Raw genomic sequence first — 23,979 nt, forward strand, 5'->3', positions numbered from 1 at the left:
TTGCTGGATCACGTGGAAGTTCTATTTTTAATTTTTGAGGAAGCTCCATACTGTTTTCCATAGTGGCTACACTAACAGACATTCCCACCAACAGTGCACAACAGTTCCCTTTTAAAAATTCCACATCCTCACCAACACTTGTTATTTCCTGTCTTTTTTTATAACAGCCATTCTAGCAGGTGTGAGGTGATATTGTGGTTTTGACACATCACTCTGATGTTGAGCGCCTTTTCATATACCTCTTGGCCATCTGTATGCCTTCTTTGGAAAACTGTCTATTCAGATCCTCTGCCCTTCCTGCTCTATTTTTGTCCTTAGCACATATCACTGTTGAACATACTATATATTTTACTTATTTATTTTCTATTTCCCCCAGGCCAAAGGTAAGCTCCACCAGGCAAACAATTTTGTCTAATTTGTTTACTGCTATTTCTTCGGTATTTAAAACAGTACCATGCACATAGAGAGCACTTAAAACGTATTTATTGAAAGAAGTTCTCAGTACAGTTTACACTATCCCAACCAAAGGAAAGAATGAATATAAAAACACGGGGAGGGGAGATACAGCTAAAGAAAATTCTAACAACTAAGAGCTATAATTACAGCTTTCAGAAATAGTATGTCTTCTTTCAAACATTTATCCATAATTTGTCTAATTGCATTCTTGATGAATATCTGGGTTCAACAAAAAAAGAGTGAACACACCAAATGAAATTCATTTATTTTTCACCATGTTCCTCTTTTGATTTTGAGTCTTTACTCTCTTGGAGTCCTAAAAGAACTGCATCAGCCTCTAGGATTGTTGTATCTGTTGTCGCTCCCAGGAACCTAGATGTAAGTTCAAGATCTAACAGCCGCAGCCGGACTCTGGTTCCTATCTGGTATTTCCTAAACAGTAAGAAAAAAACCCATTAATTCTGTGTATCATAAAATAAACAACTGGTTTCAAGTAAAATCCAAATTCTAATCTTAATTTGTGTTGGTTCAAGGTTAAGAAATTAACATTAATATCTGAGAAATTGTTGGTTTTGACAGAAAAGTAATTTAGTTGTATCAGAATTTTCATCTTAAAATTGCCTTTAAAGATTTTATAACCAGAAGTGTATTCCAAACTGAAATTCAAACAAGTCGGTTCTTGAAACTGACATTTATTTTAATGTCATTCATTTTTAAAGTCAAAGAATATCAAGGGGAAAAAAATGTTTTCAGAAACATTTTGTCTTCTAAAATTAAAATCTTTTTAAAGTAAACGAAATTTTACAAAACAAAATGGAAAAAAGTGTAAGTGCAAACTACTTCATATTGGGGATTGACTGCACTGTAATTAAAGTGTAATGATGGCCATAACAGGCATGATGGCTAAATCTCGTCAATAAAATAATCAAGTATCTTACTATATCAAATGAAAACTGATACTCATTCGTCTTTCTTCCTGATTAATTATTTTAAGGGTTTAACATCAACATTATGAAAAGGTTCAGGAGAGTGAAAATATAGCTACTGAATGAAAATGACAATTCTTTACAAATCTAAATATTTACCTCAAGTACTCTAATTTTAAAATTAAAATAATTTTATATCAACAGAAAATGAAGAAACAAAGTTCTCCCCAAAGTCACTGGAAAATGATTTTGGTAGACCATATAATGAACAGTGTTCACATAATGTTTGATTAGGTATTCTGGAGGAATTCATAAGTGGTCCATCAAGTAAACAGTTAGGCTATTTGGCTTTTTTATTTTTTAAAGCTATTTTTCTTTCTCATTACAGAAATAAATGTCCCTTTGTAAAATAAGGAAAATCACAATATCAGTCACATTTCCTAGTCCTTCTGTATGTATTTATATATACATATATGGGTGTGTGTATCTGACAGCATAGATCATACTTTGTTTAGAAAAATTAAAGAGATCTCCTAGAATATTAATTAAGGAGCAGCTTTATATTCTTAGAAAACAGCAATTATAGAACATATTCCATATGAATTAACCACTGGGAAAATACAGTTGGTTCCCAGACAAGGTGAAGCTGAACACTGTCTCCTATATTACTTGGAGCTGTAACCTGTGTTCTGATGGACTCTCAGTTGTCCTCACAGCCCTACCCGAGTGATTCATTTCATCGGCTTTGATTCATGTTGACTCCCCTTTCCAAGTTTCTCTGCTGCAACATCCAGTTAGTTATTAAGTTCTGTTCATTTTTTAACACGGATATTTCTTGAGCTTAGCCTTTCAAGTCTCATCAGCCTTAGCTAAAGCTTGAGGTATGACATGATCCTCCCAGAGCCTACCTTTCCAGTCCATCTCTCACCATGGGTTCCATATCTGTCCTGCTGAAGTGGAAATGACCTCATGTCCATTCCCGCACGCTTCTACTCCACTGCACCTCTGTTTCTGTTGCAAGCACTGCTTGAACTTTCCTTCTAAATAAATCCTGTTGACTCCTGAGTATCCAGGTAGAATGCACCCAACGCGGACCCTGAGGGCCCCCACACTCCCTTGATCAGAATGCAGACACCCTCATTGGAATTCCCAAGGAAGACAGAGGTTTCGAGGTCACAGATCTGGATGCAAAACTGAGTCCCATTGAGTACTACTTAGGTGACCTTGGGTAACTTTCTTTCTCTGAATAATTTCCTCATATATATAACAGGTTTTAACTACTTCGCAGTTTGTTGGAAAGGTTAAATGGGGTAACATATTGAAAACACAGAGCACGGGAAGTGTCACGTCAGTGCCCTTCACTCACTCGTGTTGGTCATCTGTGTCAGTCTGATTTCTCATTAGATTGTGTGCTCCCCAAGCCCTGGCACTGTTTATCTCTGTATCCTTCCAGTCCCAATGCAGCAGGTACTCAAATGTCTGTCAATAAATTAACACAACGCTTGCTGACAAAAGCCACCACTTCTCTGATTATCCAAACTCTCCATTCACTTGGCCTTAGCAGCTGTGTGGACAGGCTCATTTACTTAACCTCTCTGACGTCTGCTTGGCACGGTGCCTGGTGCCCAGTGCTTAATAATGCTAGTTCTCCTTCCATTGTTCACAGTTGGCCCTTTTTGTTTTTTTAAACTTATTTTTAGGAGTATTACTCATAGGTAGACTATAAACTAACCATAATGAAGGGGAACATTGACTTTTTATAAAAAGAGTTGAACATTCACTAACACTTCAGACAAAAGTTCTGGGCACAGTCACACTGAGGGGAAGCTCTCAGTGTACAGGGTTCTGTGTCATAGAAATGCTAGCGCTCTCCTGAGTGCCCACTATGCTTGGTAATTTATGGAAAGCAAAACTGTCCCTATTTTTAGGTACCTTTAACAGTAAACTTTAATAATATGAAAGTTTTGCCTTCATCTCTAAAAATTTTGGAAGTTCTAGAAGTCATCCAGTGAGTTGGTAAAGGAGATGGAAAGCAAAGTGCAGGCATTTACATGTGCTGAATGAATGAAGAATCATCCATATGTACATACTGTGCACTAAACAAAGCAAAACCCCTCTAGAAAATTCTCTGACTTCTGCTATGTGGAAGCAGCTGCTTCTATGTCTTTGGTACTTAATTATTTCTAGGTGTTACGCTCCCTATCAGCTTGTTACTCATTAAGGGCAGGGCTTTAATCGCATCTGTGCCTCTTACAGTACCACAATACCGTGATGCATATACATTTCACTTAATGTAGCCCTCTGAACAGTGCTTTTCACACTTTCCAGTACTTCAGAAGCTCCTGGAGCGCTGGTTAAAAATGCAATGAAAGAAGCAACCCCAGAGAGTTGAGCTGGCAAATCTGGGGTGGGACTTGGAAATTCGCCTTTTTTGTTAAAAGCTCCCTGGGTGATTCTGATGTAGTAGTCTCTGATCACCACTTGAGAAAGATCTGACCTAGAATTACCTTTACTGTGTATGGGCCAGAATGTCCTACACACATACAAAGGGCCAGAAGAATGAGGACCTCTGACAGAACTTTGTGTCCACCATTAACAGTTTTCAAGAGTAACAGATGTTTTCTATAAGTGATGACAAAGTCAAAAGACTTTTGAGTAATTTAGATAGACTAAAAGAAAAAAAAAAAAGTCAGGCAATGATAATATATACTGGAAAAATGCACCTAAATAGAGTCCTTTGAACAAAGCCCACTGACAGCTGGGGTGGGGCTGCCTCTCCCACACACACTGTCCTTTCTGGGAAACCCAGGACATGGAAAGGTTAGCGCATTCCCCACTCAACAGGAACAGCAGCCACACATTAATGTGGAGTTTATCCTTGCTTTAACTTTGAAACACTATTTATTGGAGGAAAATAAGGAAATCAGAATGTATTTCTGAGAACGCCATTTCTGCCAGTGTAATTCGGGGTGAACCTTCAGCACTGCAGTCTTTGATAATCGCTTATACTACTGAGTCTTCCCGTTGTGGGTTTCCAGTGTCCCACATAACAAGACTTAAAATGAATACACCAGTAAACTCTTTCCCCAGATAGTTCATGCAGTTCTTAAATGTTCGTTTTATTCAAAGATTTAGCCTAAGTATAAAAATCCAGAAGAGGCAACGTAGTGATTGAGAGTGTGGACTCTGGAGCCAGATGACGAGATATGTGCCCAGCTCTATCCCAGAAATATGCAACCCTGAGATAGCTACTTTCTCTCTCTGCTTCTGTTTCCTCAGTTGTAAAATGGGAATAATAATTATGTTTGTCTTCTAGGTTCTTGTGAGCATGAAATGAGTTAACATATGCCAAGTCCTTATAAATGTTCGAGACATGTTAGCTACTACCATCCTCATCATCACCACCTCCACCACCACCATCACCACCACCACCATCAAAACAAACCCAGTGGCACCTGCTGTTCCAGCACCTCAGTGATGGAGAGTATGAGAGCACACCCAGATATAATGCAGTTATAATGAAACCAATGAAGGATTTCTGTAGAAGGTTAAGTTTTGGGGGGTGGGTTTTCTTTCAATAATTTGCTCTGATTCAAATCTTACTTATTTTAATGGTATAAGCATTCCTCTCTTAAAATTATAAATGTTCTACCAAATGAAAGCAACTTCTTCTTCTTGAATTTCCTTTGAGGATGTGAGGCAAAATAGCACTGAACAAAAGGAAGTAAAATTCAGAGAACTACACATTTACCAGTCCACATTTCCCAGCATTAACCACACTGTAACTAAAAACAAGAAAGCAGCATCTATGGTCAGCCACAAAAGGGTCCCAGTGATTCATCCACTCTAGCATCTTTCCCACCATGGCTCGGGGAACCCTGAGGGGCAGGCAGACTAATTTTACCCACCTCCTAGCACTCCTCCTTCTTTAATTCTTGATGGATTAAGACTTTAATGAAGCTACTTTATTTTTAGCACATATTATTTCTTGGAAGGGGAAGATGATTATTTCAATAGGTTCATTATTTGTTCTTCTCGGAAGCATTTTTTAGCTTCTTTTTATATTCACCATTTCAATAGTAGACTTAACCTGCAACCATCCCCTTTCTTGATAGACCTGACACGGTCTCCTTTATGTCTTCTTTCTATAATGAAGTTTTGTCATTCTTTTATTTAATTAGTTCTTTCTTCCTTATTCCTTTGATTATACCAATGAACTCTTTCTACTAAAAAATGTACAAATGCTCATAAACATAATTTTGCTACAATTTCAAGAGCTTCACAGATTACCTGAGGGTCATCTATGGACCTCTAAGATTAAGAAGTTCTGCTCTAGATTTTAAGTCTGTTTAAATTTTTTGAGGTAAAAGAAATAGGTTCTCATTCCATTTACACAACATCAGGGCCTTGTGATATTTCTGTTGTTTTATTTCCAATGTGTTCCTTGAGGAAAGCTAGGACTTCAGTGAACAAGCTCACTGGGCCACTGCTCACAGCCACACAGCTGGTTAATGGTAGAACCAACGTCTACCACAGCCCTACTTTCTAAAGGGTATGAGGCTGAAGTCTATGACATATGTAAAGAAGAAATTTTTCTTTCATCACCCCTGGTTACTTCCTTAAGTCTAAACCTATTAGGAATGGATACGGACAGGTGTTAAAAGAGAATCAGATCCACAGTGGCATAATATTTTCAATTTAAAAAACATGGAACAAAAAGGTAAATAAATAAAATGTATCCAGCAAAGGAACAGGCTTAAGATGACAATCTTAAGAAGCTGGATTGGCCCCCACCTTGAATGTTTATACAATAAATGTTTATTTACACCAAATACTTATACCAAAATGTGTCTGAAATGTTCAGAGGTACTGCTGGTTGTCACAACGATCAGGTTTACATCAGCAGGGATAGATAGGATGGAGACATTCTGTAATGCACAGGACTCTTCTGTACAGCAGAATTGTCCTGCGTCTGTGCTAGACATTGATGTGGGTGTAAAACCTGCTTATAATTATCTAAGCCTAGAACTCTGTCTGCTAAATATAAAACGTTGTTTTTTTAAATAATAGTTTAGTATACACTAAATTTCCAAGAATGTGATTACTGTGTAAATTAATGGAAGACTGACTTTGTCCAGAACATTAGCAAAAGTTGTTCACTATTTCAGAAAATCACACTGCTGTAAGCAACACCACCATTTCATCTTTGTATCTTGCTGCGTGGGTTATATGTACCTTCTTTACAGCTTAAACTTTGGCTTCACCTTTGCCCTGGGAGGAGATCGTCTCCTTTACACCTGCCGTCTGAAAATATATGATTTATCTCCTCACCTTTCATTAAAATGCATTGATAAAAACTTAATTAAAATATCAATACCAAAGCACTGCTCCCCAACATAACTTTCTGTGATGACAGAAACATTCTATAAAATGTGGTAATTGAACACTTGAAATATGGCTAATGTGACTGAAGCACCGAATTTTCAAATTTTATTTAATTTGAATTAAATTTAAATAGACACTTGACAGTGCAGCTGTAGACCATTTCAAATTAACAATAAAAATAGTAAGCATACTTGCCCTGCAACATACAGATATACACGGTGGCAGAAAAGCTAGTTTTACAGGACAAATAGCACTTTGAAATAGTTTGTTATAATAATTGTTAGATCCAGCAATAATAAACCATCGGATCCATGGCTGCCATTCCTAACCCTCGAATGTTTCTTTCCTTTCTGTTACTTTTATGTATTTTTCCTCAAATCTGTGTGACATTGTACTAGATACATAGCAACTGTACTGTCTTATTACTTAGAGGTTACAACAAAATTCTCCGTTAAAGATAGCTTCCGCCATGTTACAGATAGAAAATTGAGATACATGGAAGTCACTTGCCTAACACAAAGTTGTATAAGAGGATTCACAGATTTTTTTTTTCCTCTGACTTTTTTTAAGTTCTCAATTACATGTGGCTTCTTCCAAGAACTGCAAACCTAGTCACTTTAGGGGTGATAAGGAGTCACCTTTTCATACGGTGTCTTCCCTTTGAAATAAGCTGTGAGTCATGTTGCTGCCCTCCAATTCATTATTTCAATTGTTCCCCACTAGCAAAATGGTGACTTTCAGTGGTAACAATAATGAATTATATTATCAGAAAGAAATCTCCATCCTTCACGCAATGTTGCCTATTTTTCAGACCTTTTTTTAATTAGAAAAATACCTTAGATACTAGTGTTTCAGAAATGTTGTATTCATATTAAAACCATTGAATACTGTTGTGTTGAAAGCACAGAGGATGTCTCCAGTGAGCACATTCAAAATGAAAGTAGCCTGTGTTTTCACTGCTGGGTGTGTTTCCTTCTTTTAACTTCAAGTGCTTGCCTCTGACTGATCTCTGTGAACTCCAGCCTACATGGATTCAATCCCAGCCTTCACCATGACCGCTCTCCTCCACTGTGCACTTTCGCAGACCATATGCTGCAGTCAGTGCGCCTGCATGTCTGAGCTGTTTAGGAAAAGGGCAATTAAATCTGGTTTTGCATTTCTGTATTAAGAACATGGTTTAAAGACTTTCCTTTGGAGAGGTTTTTGACATTCTTTCCACAGATACTCTTTAACATCTGTCAGTACACGCTGGTGATGGTTCTCGTAGACAGAATAGACAGAATCTCTCCGACTAGTTCTTTGATATTACATGTATTAAATAATACAAAGCTGACAAATACAAGGCTTGGACTGAACCTTAGTATCCAAAGAGGATATTGTGAGGAATTCTGACTTTACTAGTCAATTTAGCTGTTTTGCTGTAATCATAATTCTCAGAGGTTTTCAAAATAGCTCTTTTGAAATCATTAACCACCTATGTTTTCATCCCAACAAGTTAAAATAGTTTAGAACTTTTTCTCATTTTCTTACAAATCATTTCTTAAAATTATAAGACTTCAGAAGAAATTTTTTCTTTTCTATTTTGAAAAGAAAACGCTAAAATATTTCTAATGGTTCGATAAACACCTATTTGTTTTTTTTAATTCATACAAATGTTAGCATAATGTTGATCTCTATGTGAAGCCAGCACCTCGTCTGTCTGTCCATGGTGTGTGTGTGTGTGTGTGTGTGTGTGTGTGTGTGTGTGTGTGTGTGTGTGTGTGTGTGTGTAGAGGGAGAGAGGTTACACGTGTGCATGAAGGAATTTGTGCACTTTGTTCTTCTTTAAATGAACTGTCTGGGTATCAATTTCCTCACCTTTGAAAAGCACAATGTTAAAACAGATCTAAGGTTTCCTGCAGTTTTATAATTTTATTCTACTTTTATACAATTTTAAGTGTTTGAAAACAGAGATAAAGAGCAATTAGCTGCAAAACTGATTAAATATATACACAAAATGCAAAATTTTCAGACTTTTTATTATCTATATAAAATATTATTATAGTCTTAAATAGTCAGTTAACAAATGAACTTTTATACACAGACTCTGGTATATTTCAGGTTTATCTCCCTTTTCCAAAGGCTTCCTTGATCTATCCAGCCTACTGCTTCTTGCTGTGAAGCTGCCTATCAGGTCTGCCTCACCACCGTACTATCAATACTGCTTTATTGAGCTCAGCAGCCACAGTTAATAAAAACAAAGGTAGGGAGTGCTCATGAAGTTCCATAGCTCTCTGATGTTTCAGCTCATTCAGATTTAAAGTATAGCATAACCTTAAGTCCTAGTTTATTATCCCAGGCCATTAGAAGATGTAGATGGAAAACACAAATTATTATGATCATAACTTCTGCTACCTGAATCAGCCCTTTGAAAAAATAAATGATTATCCCTTAAAAAATACTACATAGAGTGTGTGTTATGTACTGGGCCAACATAAACAATGCATACCAACTGGGACTGGAAGTCTACACGCCTTCATGGTACTAAGCAATAAATATTTATTCATAATACTAAAGTGCATTTCCTCAAGTTGCAATCATCCTGGATAAGGATCTAAAATCTTTTTCTGCAATTCTAATATAAATATACAATTTTGTTTTTCCCTTAAACCAAGTTCTTTTTAACCCTGCCCTGCCAATGAGTATTTTGTGCCACAAACAGAAGTTTTGTCTCAAGTATTGATTTATTTTATGAAATGTGAAAATGGAATATTTACAAATGTCCTATAAATAACTTCATTTTTTAATAATGTGGAATATGTCAGAATACATATAGCATCAAAAATGACAATTACAATCTTTTTTCAGAGTTAACAAAATAAGATGTGGCAAGAAATTAGGAAAAAGAAAACCCCATAACCTAATAACCATATCAAGCCTATTTTTATTAAAAAAACACTTTGTGCTGGTCAGAACATGCATATATATACATATATATGAGGGGGACAAAAAAACCCAAAGGGAACAGAAGGAGTAAATGGTTTCAGGCAGCTGAGATATGCTGATGACTAACATGAGATCAAAGCTGGAGCTAGAATTACAGCATCTAAGCAAAAAGGGATACATTCTGTGGTGTATAATTTTTGTTTTATAAGAAGAAAATATATACATTTATTGCCAGAGATAAGTTTTGTCAGTGTAGAACAGAGGAAGGAATATGAGCTTTAAAAAGTTATAGAAAGGTCTACATCTGACTGTGACTGAGTACAAGAAACTTACCTCGTATGGACTATTTACTATCTGTGAAGTGAGGGTTCAATACATAACACCTGGCAAGGTCGATGTGCCGCTTAACGCATTACAAGGTATGGAAAGTGTCTGGCACATAATACAAACTCAATAAATAAAACTCAATTCACTACATTGATACTTTATAAACTAGAATAGAAAACTGAAAGGATAATAACTGCAAATATAATTTTATTAAAGATAACTAAAATACTGCTCAAATGGACAAGTCTGACAGCAACTGTCAATATATATACAAGAAGCGAAAGGAAAACAAAACTCATCGAAGGCATTCTTTGAGTCTGAATTTGGGGCTGAGGCAGGAGGATAGTAAACTCCAGGGATTACTTTATAATTTATAGGGACACACTCATTGACTCTACAGGGAGTCAGAGCTGAGAGGCAAAACACAATCAACCACCTGTGGAAGCTTCTGACAATTTTTTCTTTTCTTTTTTAAAAAATATTGATGCCCGAGGTCCAACCCAGACCTACTCCATCAAAATCAATAGGGTAGAGCTGGAGATTCATGCACATTTGGGAAAAACTCCTCAAATGGGTCTGGTTCAAAAAGCATTGGTTACAGTGTTTAGAAGTTACATTCTCTGAGTCTGTCTCAATCAAATTCCAAATGAATGGCTCACGGCAGTTTTGGGGCCAAGCTGAATCTTGCTCAGTTTAAGCTTTAATTTCCCTAATAAGTGCGTGCAGTACAGACATCATGCAGAAGGTCAAAGTTAGAACTGCACGTTTTGAATATTGAATATGAGATGAGCAAAGTTGTTTCTCCATTATGAAAACTGAAAAGATTAATATGGATTTCCATCAAAACAAAGGGCTGGGTCATTTCAGGGTGGCTAGATAAAGATTACTGCAGTTGAGGATATATTTCCATGACCAGAAGATTTTCATCATCACTTCCCCAGCGCTTGAAAACCTAACACTTGCTAGCACACGTAACAACAAATTTAGCTTGAAAATTATCTTATGGCAGATGTTATCTCCTGATTATTGCATCCCTAAAATGTCCTTAATAATGTCCTTCAATGGCAGAACCTCTGTCTCCAGATTCCTAATTCCTGCACTTTCAACCACATTAAGAGAACAGAAGACTTCTAAATTCATTGTACCAACCCATTTTCAGAGTTTCCTTTTTTCTTTTAGTCTTGTTTCTGTCTCTCGGAATTAGTTACTTATCAAATAAGGATTACTGAATTTTCAACAAACACCTATTCAACTGGGGTCAGGGGATACCAACAAGGAAGAGAGGAACTATCCCGCCCCCCCTCCCAATCCGTGGAGGCACAGATGGAGTGAAAAGCCATTTTCTACCAGTTCCCTCAGTGGGAGGTAGAACTATTTTAGCAGGTCAGTCCTGATTTCTGGGCCCTTTTCAACAAGAGATGAGGCTATTAGATGCTTTTTGGAAAGCCAAACACTTAAGAGGTTATTATCACGGTAGCCTACATGGGCTGGCAAGGGTCAGAGAGAGAAAAACCTTTCATTAAAGAATCAGATCCCCCATGTGACTAAGGATATGGGAACAGAATAAAAGCCCTGAGAAAGTGGGCCCAGCATAAGTGCTTGTCCTGTGTCTGGGGCTCCAATCTGTCAGTTTGTTCATTGGTTCACTGGTTCATTCATTCATTCATTAAACAAATATTTCTGAAAGGCCCATCTGGGGCAGGTACTGTTCTAGGTTGTGGAGTAACCAATGTATAAGAAAGACAGGATTCCAGTACTCACAGAGCTTACACTACAGTTGGGGGAAAAAGTCAATAAACAAACAAACAAATCAGATAGGAGTGAGTGCTGTGCAGAAAATTAAAATAAGGGATGCCATTAGACTGGGTGGTGAGAGAAGGCATCTCTGAAGAAGTGACATTTAAGTGGAGCCCTGGATGACAAAAAAGGTGCCAGCTGTGTAAAGATGGGGGCAGAGCATTTCAGGCAGAGGCAGTTAGTTCAAAGGCTCTAAGGTAGGAAAGAGTTGGTATGATTAAAGAAACAAGAGAAGGCCAGTGTGGTCAGAGAGCATGTGGTGAAGGGACACTGGTAGGAATCGGAGGTCAGAGAAGGCAGGCCATACATGGTCCTTCATACACCATTGTGAAAGATTTGGGGATTATTTTAGGGAAATGCATGATCAAATTTCTGTTTTTAAGATTACTCTGGCTACTCTTTGGAAAATGAATTGTAGGCAACACGGATGGAAAGACGCTGGGTAGGGAGGATAGAAGTGCTGATCAGAAACTTATCCATGGGCAAAGGCACTGCAGTGAGACTTAGCTGTGCTGGCACATCAAATTCCAGGCTCACAGCAGCCAGGTCTAACCCTACCCGTAATACCGTGTGTCCTGGTTATAATTCATTCAGGATCACAGTAGAGCTGGGCTGAACCCCTTAATATGCTGCTTGCATTCTTGTTTTAATAAACAAGGTAAGTGTAGAACCCCCTGCTTCCTGTCCTAACTGGCACAGCCTGGCTTTTTGGTCCTCTGGTGGCAAACTGACTTGGAAATAGAGTTGGATGCTTATGGACAGATAGCAGTTGACAAAGTTTTCAAAGATGTGTGGTGGGATCTGAGGAGGCAGGACTTCGAAAATTTTCTAAAGCAATGGCTAATCCTACATTTGCTTGTTGATGTAAGTGTGCATTAGTGTGCTTGGGCTGCTATAACAAAAGACCATGGGACTGGGTGTCTTAAACTTCAGAAATTCATTTTCTCATAGTAGTGGAGGCTAGAAGTCCAAGATCAAGGTTCTGGTTGATTAGACTTCTGGAAGAGACTCTCCCAGCTTGCAGACTGCTGCCCTCTCCCTATGTCCTCACATGGCCCTTCCTCAGCGCACACAGAGCAAGGGAGTACTCTCATGTATCCCCCTCCTTTTATAAGGACACCAATCCCACTAGATTATGACCCCCACTCTGAAGACCTCACTTCACCTTTATTTCTGCCTCATAGGCCTATCTCCAATACAGTCATACTGGGGGTTAGTGCTTCGACATACAAACTGTGGGAGAACACAATTCAGTCCATAAAAATGCATTATTGTGAATTTCTATTTGTGTGAGTACATATAGATGTTAATTTTTTTGAAATACCTATTTATCACCATTAAATACCAAGGAGATAGTCAGGATATGAAGAATAAGTCTGTGATCTCAAGGAGTTTGGAGTCTAGCAGGGAGATAAACAATTACAACGAAATGTGGAATACTACACTAGATGTAGTATTTGTAAATGCAAAGAATTCTATTAGGAAAAAAAAGTCGCAACCACAGGGAGAAGAGCTGACAGTTATGCTAAATTTTATAGAAGGAGGGGGAATTCACCAGTGAGTCAGAGAAGAAAATCCAGACCTACCTCAAAACACAACCTTGATGGAAAAGGTCTTCTGACTACCTCAGCCTGAAGACATACATCCTTTCACGGAGTTTCAAGAATAATTATTTTTTGCACAGTTCTGTTGGCCATTAAAGTAGTGCTCTGAGATATAGCTTCTACTGTTGTCTTCAACTACTATTTAAATCTTTCATTATCAATAACTTTTCATGACTTGCATGCCTTGTTTTCTTGCTGGAGTTTCTTCAAGGTAAGGAACACATCTGACGAATCCTTCAACAAAGTAGGAGCTTAGTAAATGGACGTTTGCTTTGATTTGATGAGAATAAAGAATGTACAAGAGAGAACTTAGATGTGAGAACTGAAGTGTTATAATCAGATTCTGATACCTTATTAACGAAGAGAATATTCCTGGTTAATTTCTCTGGGTCTCATTTTTTTCTGTCAAAAGAGAGAACTGACTAGATATCGATGGTTCCGACAAGCTGTGTGGACATACTAGTTCAATCTTCATGAACCTCCATGAACATATGAGTTCAGGCTCGCATTCAACAACCCCATCTAATCAGGGGTGATCTTAAAGGCACCAATCTTTACTACTTTTTAAAATCTCCTTTCCCTTCTTGTTCAGATTTTATATGAGGAATTAAAAGGCCACAAAAATTCATTCAATATTATGTTTAACATAAAAGAGACGAGGGAAGGGACAACAATACAAAAATTCAATTATCAGTCCTTAAAGTTTAAATTTTAACTTTAAAATACAGTTAACATCTAGGGCAGCTGTTCTACTTCAAGGAAGCTGTACAGAAAACCAGGACAGATAATACTGGCAAGCAAATTAAATACTCACCTTTGCTTTCTAGTGATTAGATTTAATATGGTTTAAGCATTTAAACAAACAAACAAAAAACATTCCAGCTATACACGAAGAGATTTGCTAAAATGTGAAACAGGTAAATCACGCACCTTCTATTTTGTCACAAAATCTCATCCTGAAGGAGCCAGTAGGTTAAGAAGGAACAACTCAAAAAGGTATCTTCTATAACAATTCTGACATAGACTAGTTTAGTAATTATCAAAAAAGATATAGTTCCATTTGAAAAGTTGGTTACAATTGTGACTTTGCACTCACAAACTCTTTTGTCAAATCACATTAAATAAACTGGTTGTTAAAAACTAGTGCCTGCAAATGTAATTCTGATGCCCAAGTATGGGACAGGCTCCATGACCACAAAACTATGCCAGCTCTACCTTTTAAATAGAGTTTGCCAAGATGAGTGTGTTATTAGCCAGGAGCTTGGCTGAAACAATCCACTGCCCACAAAGCTACTTTAATGTACTGTCTCTATTGAGAATCACAGTCATCCAACAATACACTACGATACTTTCCCATCCCTGCAGCAATTCCCACCACAGGCAACACTTTGTCTCCGACAAAGAAGCCTCAGATTCTACGTCTGCACAAACCCCAACCCTGACTAGTACTGTGCAGCTGCCAAGAGGAACATCTGTGCACTCAACAGTACACAAAACTGGCTCTTTTCTTTCTTCTTGCTTTCTTTTACTTTCTGTTTTCTTCTTCTTTTTTATTTCCCAGACAATAAACTGTGTGACTGGTAAGGAAATGGTCTTTCATTCCCTTCCTCTTCCCTTTTACTTATTTGTTTGTTTGTTTAACGTGACAAAAAAACTACATCTGCCATTTACTGTCACTTTAAGTCCAAATCCTGAGAACACATCACCTTAAGCCCAAATCCTGATTCCATGTGAGCCTGGACTTGTGATCATTTGAAGACTGCTGACTTTTAAGATGAAGATCCTTAAAGGTATATTAGTAAAAAGACCCTAACCAATTCTGAGAATGTTCTAGAATGTCATTTATATTTCTAGAGTGAAAAATCCAAATAAAACAATAAAAAGTAGTAATATACTCTCAAGAATAAAAAAAACTCGTAAACTATATGTTCCCAGTAGAAAGTTTACAACATAAGCTATTATTTCCATAAGAATATTACATTTTGGTGTTTTATGTCAAAGACAGACTTTTCTGTTACGTTTATCTTCACCTCAAATCAATATTTGGGCTTAAAGAAGTAGAAGAAATTAAGGTGCACCAAGAGACAAATGCACAAGGAATATGACTAGGAATTCACCAGAGAAAAATTACGTATTACAGGCCTACAAACTCCTCTCTGCTCCCCCAATGAAAGAAAAAAAATGCTCAATTTCATTAATGATCAAAAAGATAGAAATTAAATCTAGATACTTTTGTTATCAGTGGTTAAAATTTTAAAACAGAGTACCCATGTTTGCAAAGGAATGGAATAGTTGGCATTTGAAATTAGTAATACCTTTCTAGAGAGCAATTTGGCAGTATAAGTGTTATACCAATTGGCCCAGCAATTTCACTTTTAGGATTTTATCCAAAACAAGTATGAGAGATGGGCATACAGATGTTCACTGTAGCTTTATTTAAAATAGAAACAATTTAGAAACAGATAAATATCTAATTATAGAGGTTCTGCTATATAAGTTATGCTACACCTCTTTAAGGAGTACTATACAACCAAGAAAAATAAAATTTATAGGAATATATTAAAAATATTCACTGCATAGTTAAGTGAAAATAGCAGTTATATATAAAATATTATATATAACAGCAAACCACCTTTTAAAAAAGTATGCTTGCTTAGGAAAAATAAAAAATGTTACAACAGTATTCTCTCATGGTGGTATGATAATAAATATTTCTATTTTATAATAAACATGCCCTTAGTTTTAGAACCAGAAAAAAGTCCCTGACTATCTCCTTAGAATTGATGGCAATATTTACTTTATTATCATGAAAGAAATAGAGGGGTAATTCATTTATTCTCAAAGATACATTAACATTTTCCTGGGCTTTCAAAAACTGTTCCATTGAACATCATGTAAAATTTCACATGAAAGCTGTAGCAAGAGACAAACAGAAAAAGGGAATCAGTACGATAATTCAAGGCTGGAAACAAAAATCTCTCAGACTTATCCCTTTAAGTAGTGGTGGTTGGCAATCACAAAATTATAGCTCAAAAAGTTTAATGAAGATAGAGCTGACTATAAACTGATTTCATAGCCTGAAAGTCCAGTCCATATGAAATGTATCTCTAATTTTTAGTACTCTGAAACAATGAAACAATATAAACAACAAATGATAATTTACAAAAGTGTGTGTGTATGTAATTATTAGTAGAAATGGAATAAACAGAAAATAATGAAGACTTTTCTTCTCTAAATCAAAGACAATACAGAGTGCATTTTTACCTGTCTTACCTTATACTACAAAACTAGATTCTTCTGGAAATCACTTTCCAGTTTTATTCTAAAAAGATAAAAATAATTCTCTTACTACTTTACATCTACTATGTTTACTCTCCTCTGACATCGTGCATAGGAGCCAGGAAGCTACGAACAGAAGGTCTGTGAGCTCTGAAAGCAGGCAGTGTGGGCTTCATCCCTTGAGTTATATCACTCTTTCTCCAGGACGCATTCTGTAAACTAGTTTTAAATCACATAGCTTGTTTGTGATTCTGTTACAGTAACCTGTCCATGTATTTCTTTTGAAAAAAAATTGCTTATATAGTGTTTGCAAAGTAGCTGTTAAATAAATGAGAGAGACGGGGCTATACTCTATTTATTCATTGAGACCAGTTTACCATTGGTAGTTAGAAACCATCACTGGAAAAGTAATAAAAAATGTCTTGGTTTGTGATCTGGATTTCTCCTCACTGTAAATAAGCAAGAGTTCATGTCACATCATTAAAGTATTATTATTCTAGAGGTAACTAATTCACATTCTCTGTGTTCACTGGTATATGACCAAATAATGTTCATAAATAAACTTAAAGGCAGAGTAGCAAACTAGCTGTATGAAGACCTGTCAGCAAACAATACAACTTTTAAAGGATGTGTAGATTCCCTCTGATTTAATTACTGAATAAAAGTACGGCGGGGGTGGGGGAGGGGGCGGTGCTTGTCTTTCAGGTGACCAAGACACAGGTGGGGGCTGTGCCAGAGAAACACGTGCATGTGCGGAACACTGGACTTTTTAAAAAATGGAGTTCAATTAACCCTTACTATTCGGCACACATTGCGCTTTGCACTTTACACGTTATTTCATTTATTCTCACATAAACAACTCTAGAGGTAGATGTTACTATCATCTTCCAAGTGAAAAAAACCTTGCCCAAAGTCACAGCGAGTAAATAGTAGAGCTGGGCTTCAGATCCTGATCTCTGATTCCAGTCTGTGCTCTTTTTACTATGTTATTGGGTCAAGAGAAGTAAACTGACTGAATGCTAAAACTGTGGGACACGTTATGGCTGAAGTTTTAGCAGTGACACCATCAGATCAAAAATACCTTGCTTGTTGCCAGTGATTAGCCCCCTCTCCTCAAGACACTGGCAAAGTCTACTTGTTAACACAAGTTAGATCCAAACCATGTGTTTGAAATAAGACAAGTTACAGATTACTGGACTTTTTTTTTTTTTTTGCAAATTTGTCAAAAAGGCCCGTTAGACTGTCAAGTCATGATTTCTGGAGAAGTTGAAAAGTTCAGTGATATGAATGAGTCTTCTGTTGAGGGAACTTTGATTTGATCACATAAATAAACGAAAAAGAAACAAAATTTATCTTTATATACATCACAAATATTAAGTAAGTGAAACTGGACATTTGACATAAAATCTATGAGTGAGGATTCTCTGGCTGAGCTGGCTGCCTGTGGGGAGGGAGGAGGGCAGCGGGACGTCCATGGGGACCTCTGGCTGACTGCACTTCCATTTTCTATCCACACGCACCAGTAATCACAGTGTCAGAGATACTTATTGTACTATCAGGGCAGTTTCTTTGCAAATTCCTTAGGACTGAATTCAGTTACCCGATTTCATGAATGATTTTCACCTTTCCCTTCAAAATGATTTTGCTCACACTGAAGAAAAAAAAAGATTTCTGTGGTCACACCACATTCTTACACATTTGAAAGCGGGTCAACACTCCTTTGACAAAGTCATTGCTTGCCAAGGGGCAAGCTGATTCCTAAAGTCTCATCGTGATGCAGTCATGCAACCAAACAGTTTCTGTGTCATCAATTGGCCCATTATTTTTTTTTTACTACTTTGCCTGCATGGTGATTTTAAAGCAGAAAGTATACCTAGTCAGAGCTGCCTATAATATACATAATTTCTTGCCTTTTTTAGGTCACTGAGAATACAACTGCATTTTAAAATTTATTGCACAAGCAATGTTGTAAGATGAAATAAAACAAACAAAAAAAACCCCAGCCTGGTCTGTCATCATTAAGATGACTTGGTCCTTGTCCTGGTACTGGTCTCAATTTCTCACATGGTTTTTTAGAAGTAAACCACTTCTGATCTCCTCTTAGCTGAGAAAACCAAAAAACCCTATTAAGAAATATATGTTAGTGAGGGTTGATGAAGCTCTTTATGAGGACTGGAAGCAAAAAAAACATTCAGTTTTTGTAAGTGCTTGGGCCTCTTCCCCAGAAATTCTGATTCTTTACATTTGGGGTGAAATTAAGGGATTACACATTGAGCAGAAATGTTTAGTAAGAAGATACCAGGTTTTAACACAGAGGATTTGTGGCCACTGTGTTTAGAATTCCACATTATTTTCAGGTTCTCTGCTCTGTTGCGAAGGGCTGTCATTATAGGAGTCTTATTCTAGACAAATGATTTTTAAACTTTCATTTATAAATTTTGCTTCTGACATCAGTCTTGCAGAATGGGGTATATACTATAAATTTGGAAAGAGCAACAGGCAAGTGACTAAGAAGCCCTACCTTTATGTCACAGCAAAAGAAACTATACAGCAGAATCTCTTTTTTTTTTTTCTTTTTTCTTTTTCCATCATCTCCAAAGGTGGTGTGCAGCTTTCCCACGGTATCAGATTGCTGGTCTAGGTACACACACACCCTAGGTGATAATTCACTTAGATTTAAACTACTTTTTTCAAAGCCAACTTTTCCAAACAATGCATCATCTACATTTTAAATGGTAGGTGAAATTCTACCACCACTCTCAAAAACAGGGACAAGGAGGTACATTGTGCTGGACAAAAGAAATGGAGAAACGTATTGACAGTACAAGCAATCTATAGTACCCCTGGGGTAGAAAGAATTGTTGAAAGTTTTCTCACACATGAAAAAGCAATGAAGCATATAACATTGATTATATTTCATTATTTTTTGGAACTAGGTATTGAAATACATGAAAATAAACCATTATTTGTGAATAGATATAATCCCTTTCTCCTTACTAATAAGGTAAGTCAGTGATATAATGCTATGTATGCTTAAATATAAAATTAAAATGTTAAACCAGATAGTAGGACACTAGAAAAATATGTGTCTTTAGAAAAAGTGAGATATATAATCTTTGGTTGTCATTTTATGATTTAATCATTTGGGAAAACATAATAAAATTCTCAACTATCCCAGCCCTTCCTCGATTCTAAATGTGGTAGCATAGTATCTTGATCCATTGCTCCCACTGTTCTTCTAGCCCAGATCACCAACTGAAGAAAGATACTCCAAACAGCGTACATATGTAACTATTATTCTCTATTCTTCTCTGCATATAACATACTGCGTTACTGCAGTCTTGAAGCCAGAGATCTTCAATGCTCACTTCCCCACATTAAGCCATTATTGATTAAGATATCTGCAGAACAAAACAAACTAAATATAATATAAAATTTACATCCTGAGGCTCTCTGAGAAGTGTCAAACCTCCTGGCCCCTAGTCCTAAATCAACCGGCTGCATATAGCCCTCCTAACTCAACAGGAGCTTGAAATACAGCTCTTCCAAGATTTTCAGCTCAATTTTTTTTTTTTAAAGTCATATTGGCTAGAATGGAGGAATAACTCTCCCAGACTTCAGACAATACTATAGAGCTACAGTAATCAAGACAGCATGGTATTGGTACAAAAACAGACATATGGATCAATGGAACAGAATAGAGAGCCCAGAAATGAACCCACAAACTTTTGGTCAACTAATCTTCAACAAAGGAGGCAAGAGTATACAATGGAATAAAGACAGTCTCTTCAGCAAATGGTGTTGACAAAACTGGACAGCAGCATGTAAATCAATGAAGCTAGAACACTCCCTTACACCATACACAAAAATAAACTCAAAATGGATCAAAGACTTAAAACATAAGACAAGATACAATAAACCTCATAGAAGAAAATATAGGCAAAACATTATCTGACATACATCTCAAAAATGTTCTCCTAGGGCACTCTACCCAAGCAATAGAAATAAAAGCAAGAATAAACAAATGGGACCTAATTAAACTTACAAGCTTCTGCACAGCAAAGGAAACCATAAGTAAAACAAAAAGACAACCTATGGAATGGGAGAAAATTTTTGCAAATGATAAAACCGACAAAGGCTTGATCTCCAGAATATATAAGCAGCTCACATGACTTAATAATAAAAAAAAAAAACAACCCAATCTAAAAATGGGAAGAAGACCAAAACAAGCAATTCTCCAAGGAAGAAATACAAACGATCAATAGGCACATGAAAAAATGCTCAATATCACTAATTATCAGAGAAATGCAAATCAAAACTATGATGAGATATCACCTTACACCAGTCAGAATGGCCATCATTCAAAAGCCCACAAATAACAAATGCTGGAGAGGCTGTGGAGAAAAGGGAACCCTCCTACACTACTGGTGGGAATGCAGTTTGGTGCAGCCACTGTGGAAAACAGTATGGAGATTCCTCAAAAGACTAGGAATAGACTTACCATATGACCCAGGAATCCCACTCCTGGGCATATATCCAGAAGGAACCCTACTTCAAAAAGACACCTGCACCCCATAGCAGCACTATTTACAATAGCCAAGACATAGAAACAGCCTAAATGTCCATCGACAGATAACTGGATAAAGAAGATGTGGTATATTTATACAATGGAATACTATTCAGCCATAAAAATGACAACACCATTTGCAGCAACATGGATGTCCCTGGAGAGTATCATTCTAAGTGAAGTAAGCCAGGAAGAGAAGGAAAAATACCATATGAGATTGCTCATATGTGGAATCTTTAAAAAAAAACAAACATAAATACAAAACAGAAACAGACTCATAGACATAGAATACAAACTTGTGGTTGCCGAGGGAGAGGGGGGTGGGAAGGGACAGACTGGGATTTCAAAATCTGTAGATACTGATAGGCATATGCAGAATAGATAAACAAGAGTATACTGTATAGCACAGGGAAATATATACAAGATCTTGTGGTAGCTCACAGTAAAAAAAAAACATGACAATGAATATACATATGTTCATGTATAACTTAAAAATCGTGCTCTACACTGGAATTTGACACAACATTGTAAAAACTGTAACTCAATAAAAAATGTTAAAAAAAAAAGTCATATTGGTTAGCATGAACTAATGAGCTGGAAATGAACTTGAGAAGTTTGGTTTAAATGCTGAAAAGTTAACTTCACTGTTACTCGCAAATAAATGAAAGAGAAAACTATTTCAACAATTTATTCAGATCTAAAGAAGATCTATATCTTCTTCTGCATCTTCTATCATAAGAATTTATAACTTGAATATTGTACAGTAAGGGAGAAAGGGGTTAAGATAACAAATGTTTTTCATGTTCACGCTTATGCTCATTATTTTGACCCTTGCTATGGAAGAAAGTAAAGCGTAGTATGTACACTTAACTTATTTTAAAATAAGTTTATTTTAATAAACTTATTTATTTAATGTGGGCAGGGTAATTTGTTGAAGAGGTTGGTAATAAGCTACATCAGAAAAAGCACCTGCAGGTCTGAGACTCAACTTAGACCCACTAGTGCACAGAGTTTCTCACTGAGGTGACAAGATGCCTGAGCACTTAAAAATTACAGAGTGAAAACGAGCATATTTCTGACTTGCTTGAGGAGGTTCGGGGACTGCATTTTAATCCCGTAGGAAAGCGATTAAGAGCAGTGACAGGGACTGCACTGCCTATTCCTGGCCTGGCCAGGCTGATTCAAGGAAGCCACAGATTTGGAAGACAGGTGAAAATAAAGTCACAATTTCAAGAGAGTCACAGATTGTCACTACTGTGAACTATGCCTTACAGCTACCTCAGCATCGCTCAGTTTCAAGAACTTACTCTGCTCAAAGTGAACGCATGACATCTCTGGGATTTTGAAGATGAGCCTCAAAATCCCAGATCCGCCCCCAAATTTCTGGCTAAATAACCTATTCCAGGCAATGTTTGTATCCATCTGGTTCTGTGACACTAGTTTCTTTCATGAAATTTCTGTAAACAAAGCTGAGAGGACCAGTACCAGAAGCCTGGAGTCAGAATTGTTAGGGGTCAATGTGAATTTACCCAACAGTTCTCAAGAATACCAGCATGTTCACTGACTTCATCACAGCTCATCTCTGGGCAACACTACACCACTATTTGTGTACTTTAATCACCTAGAGTTTTGAGATTGCTTTACAAAATACTTAAAAAATTAATAAATATTTTAAAAATGTCTAACAAGTTGTTATAATTATGGTTAATATAAGATAAAACCCCATGTGCTGTCTACAAATAAAAGGAATTTTGAATATGTAGCCTACTTTTGAATAAAACAAAAACTCACAGTTGAATGGCAAAAACTCAGTTGTCCTAAGTAACTCAGGAAGGGGAGATTCTTGGGAACAGCAGGGGGTGGAGTCTAGCAGGAAACTCAATTAAAAGTCTTTAATATCTTTCTATTAATTATCTATATTTTTAGGAGGAATCAATACCCCTATCCCATAGGCCAAGATCTAAGACTAAAAGGACCCCCACCCCACCCTACCAATAGTCTTTTTCGTACTTCTGCTAAATTTTGTTGTTAATACCAAGTGCGATTTCCCCAGCTGTGAAGTCAAGCTAGCAGCTGCCTTAGCAAACAAACCATGCCAACCAGCGCTACAGCAATACATAAAGACAGCTGCCTCGCCTGTCCTTACAGATGAAAGAAGAGTGCTAAAGGGCTAGATTCTCTAGTACTGGCGATGGCTGTGACGGCAGCTGCTGGCCTGTCACTGCCGTAGAATGTGCTATGTGACAACAGCTACAAGAGACCAAGGAAAGGATGAATAGAACTCATTTCTACCGATAAAACATTCTATTTCCAAATTGTCTTCTTTATGGGATATTGCATTGTTTTTGATATTTTAAATTTTAGATTCCTCAGCATTCTATGCACAGAAGAAAAACCTCACTATTACATAAACAGTACTGATTCTACTTTAATCTTAAATGCATTCTTTTTACACTTTTGGGGGGGGTAATTAGGTTTTTATTTATTTATTTTAATGGAGGAACTGGGGATTGAACCCAGGACCTCATGCATGCTAGGCATGCACTCTACTGCTGAGCTATACCCTCCCCGACTACTTTAATTTTAATAAGTTAAGCAATAAAGAATCTTAAAGATTTGTGCCCCAAAATTTAAGAGTTACAAAACAATTGATTTTTTTCTAACATTAGCAATGTTATAAAGCTTCAAAATAATCTAAGAATCATCCCAGGGT

The 23,979-nt window shown here is 36.9% G+C and overlaps 1 protein-coding gene across 3 annotated transcripts in view; it reads right to left on the bottom strand.

Moving 5' to 3' along the window:
• Positions 1 to 461: 461 nt before the first annotated feature.
• TPD52 (tumor protein D52) overlaps positions 462 to 23,979 on the bottom strand; it is a 159,095-nt gene continuing 135,577 nt past the window's right edge. For all 3 annotated transcript variants that reach the window (XM_064480898.1, XM_064480897.1, XM_010979399.3), the window contains one exon: positions 462 to 888. In XM_064480898.1, the coding sequence (XP_064336968.1) occupies positions 720 to 888 (169 nt within the window). In that variant the 3' untranslated portion in view covers positions 462 to 719. The remainder of the gene's footprint in view (positions 889 to 23,979) is intronic.

Source organism: Camelus dromedarius, chromosome 30 (assembly GCF_036321535.1).
Source record: "Camelus dromedarius isolate mCamDro1 chromosome 30, mCamDro1.pat, whole genome shotgun sequence".
Lineage (NCBI taxonomy): Eukaryota > Metazoa > Chordata > Mammalia > Artiodactyla > Camelidae > Camelus > Camelus dromedarius.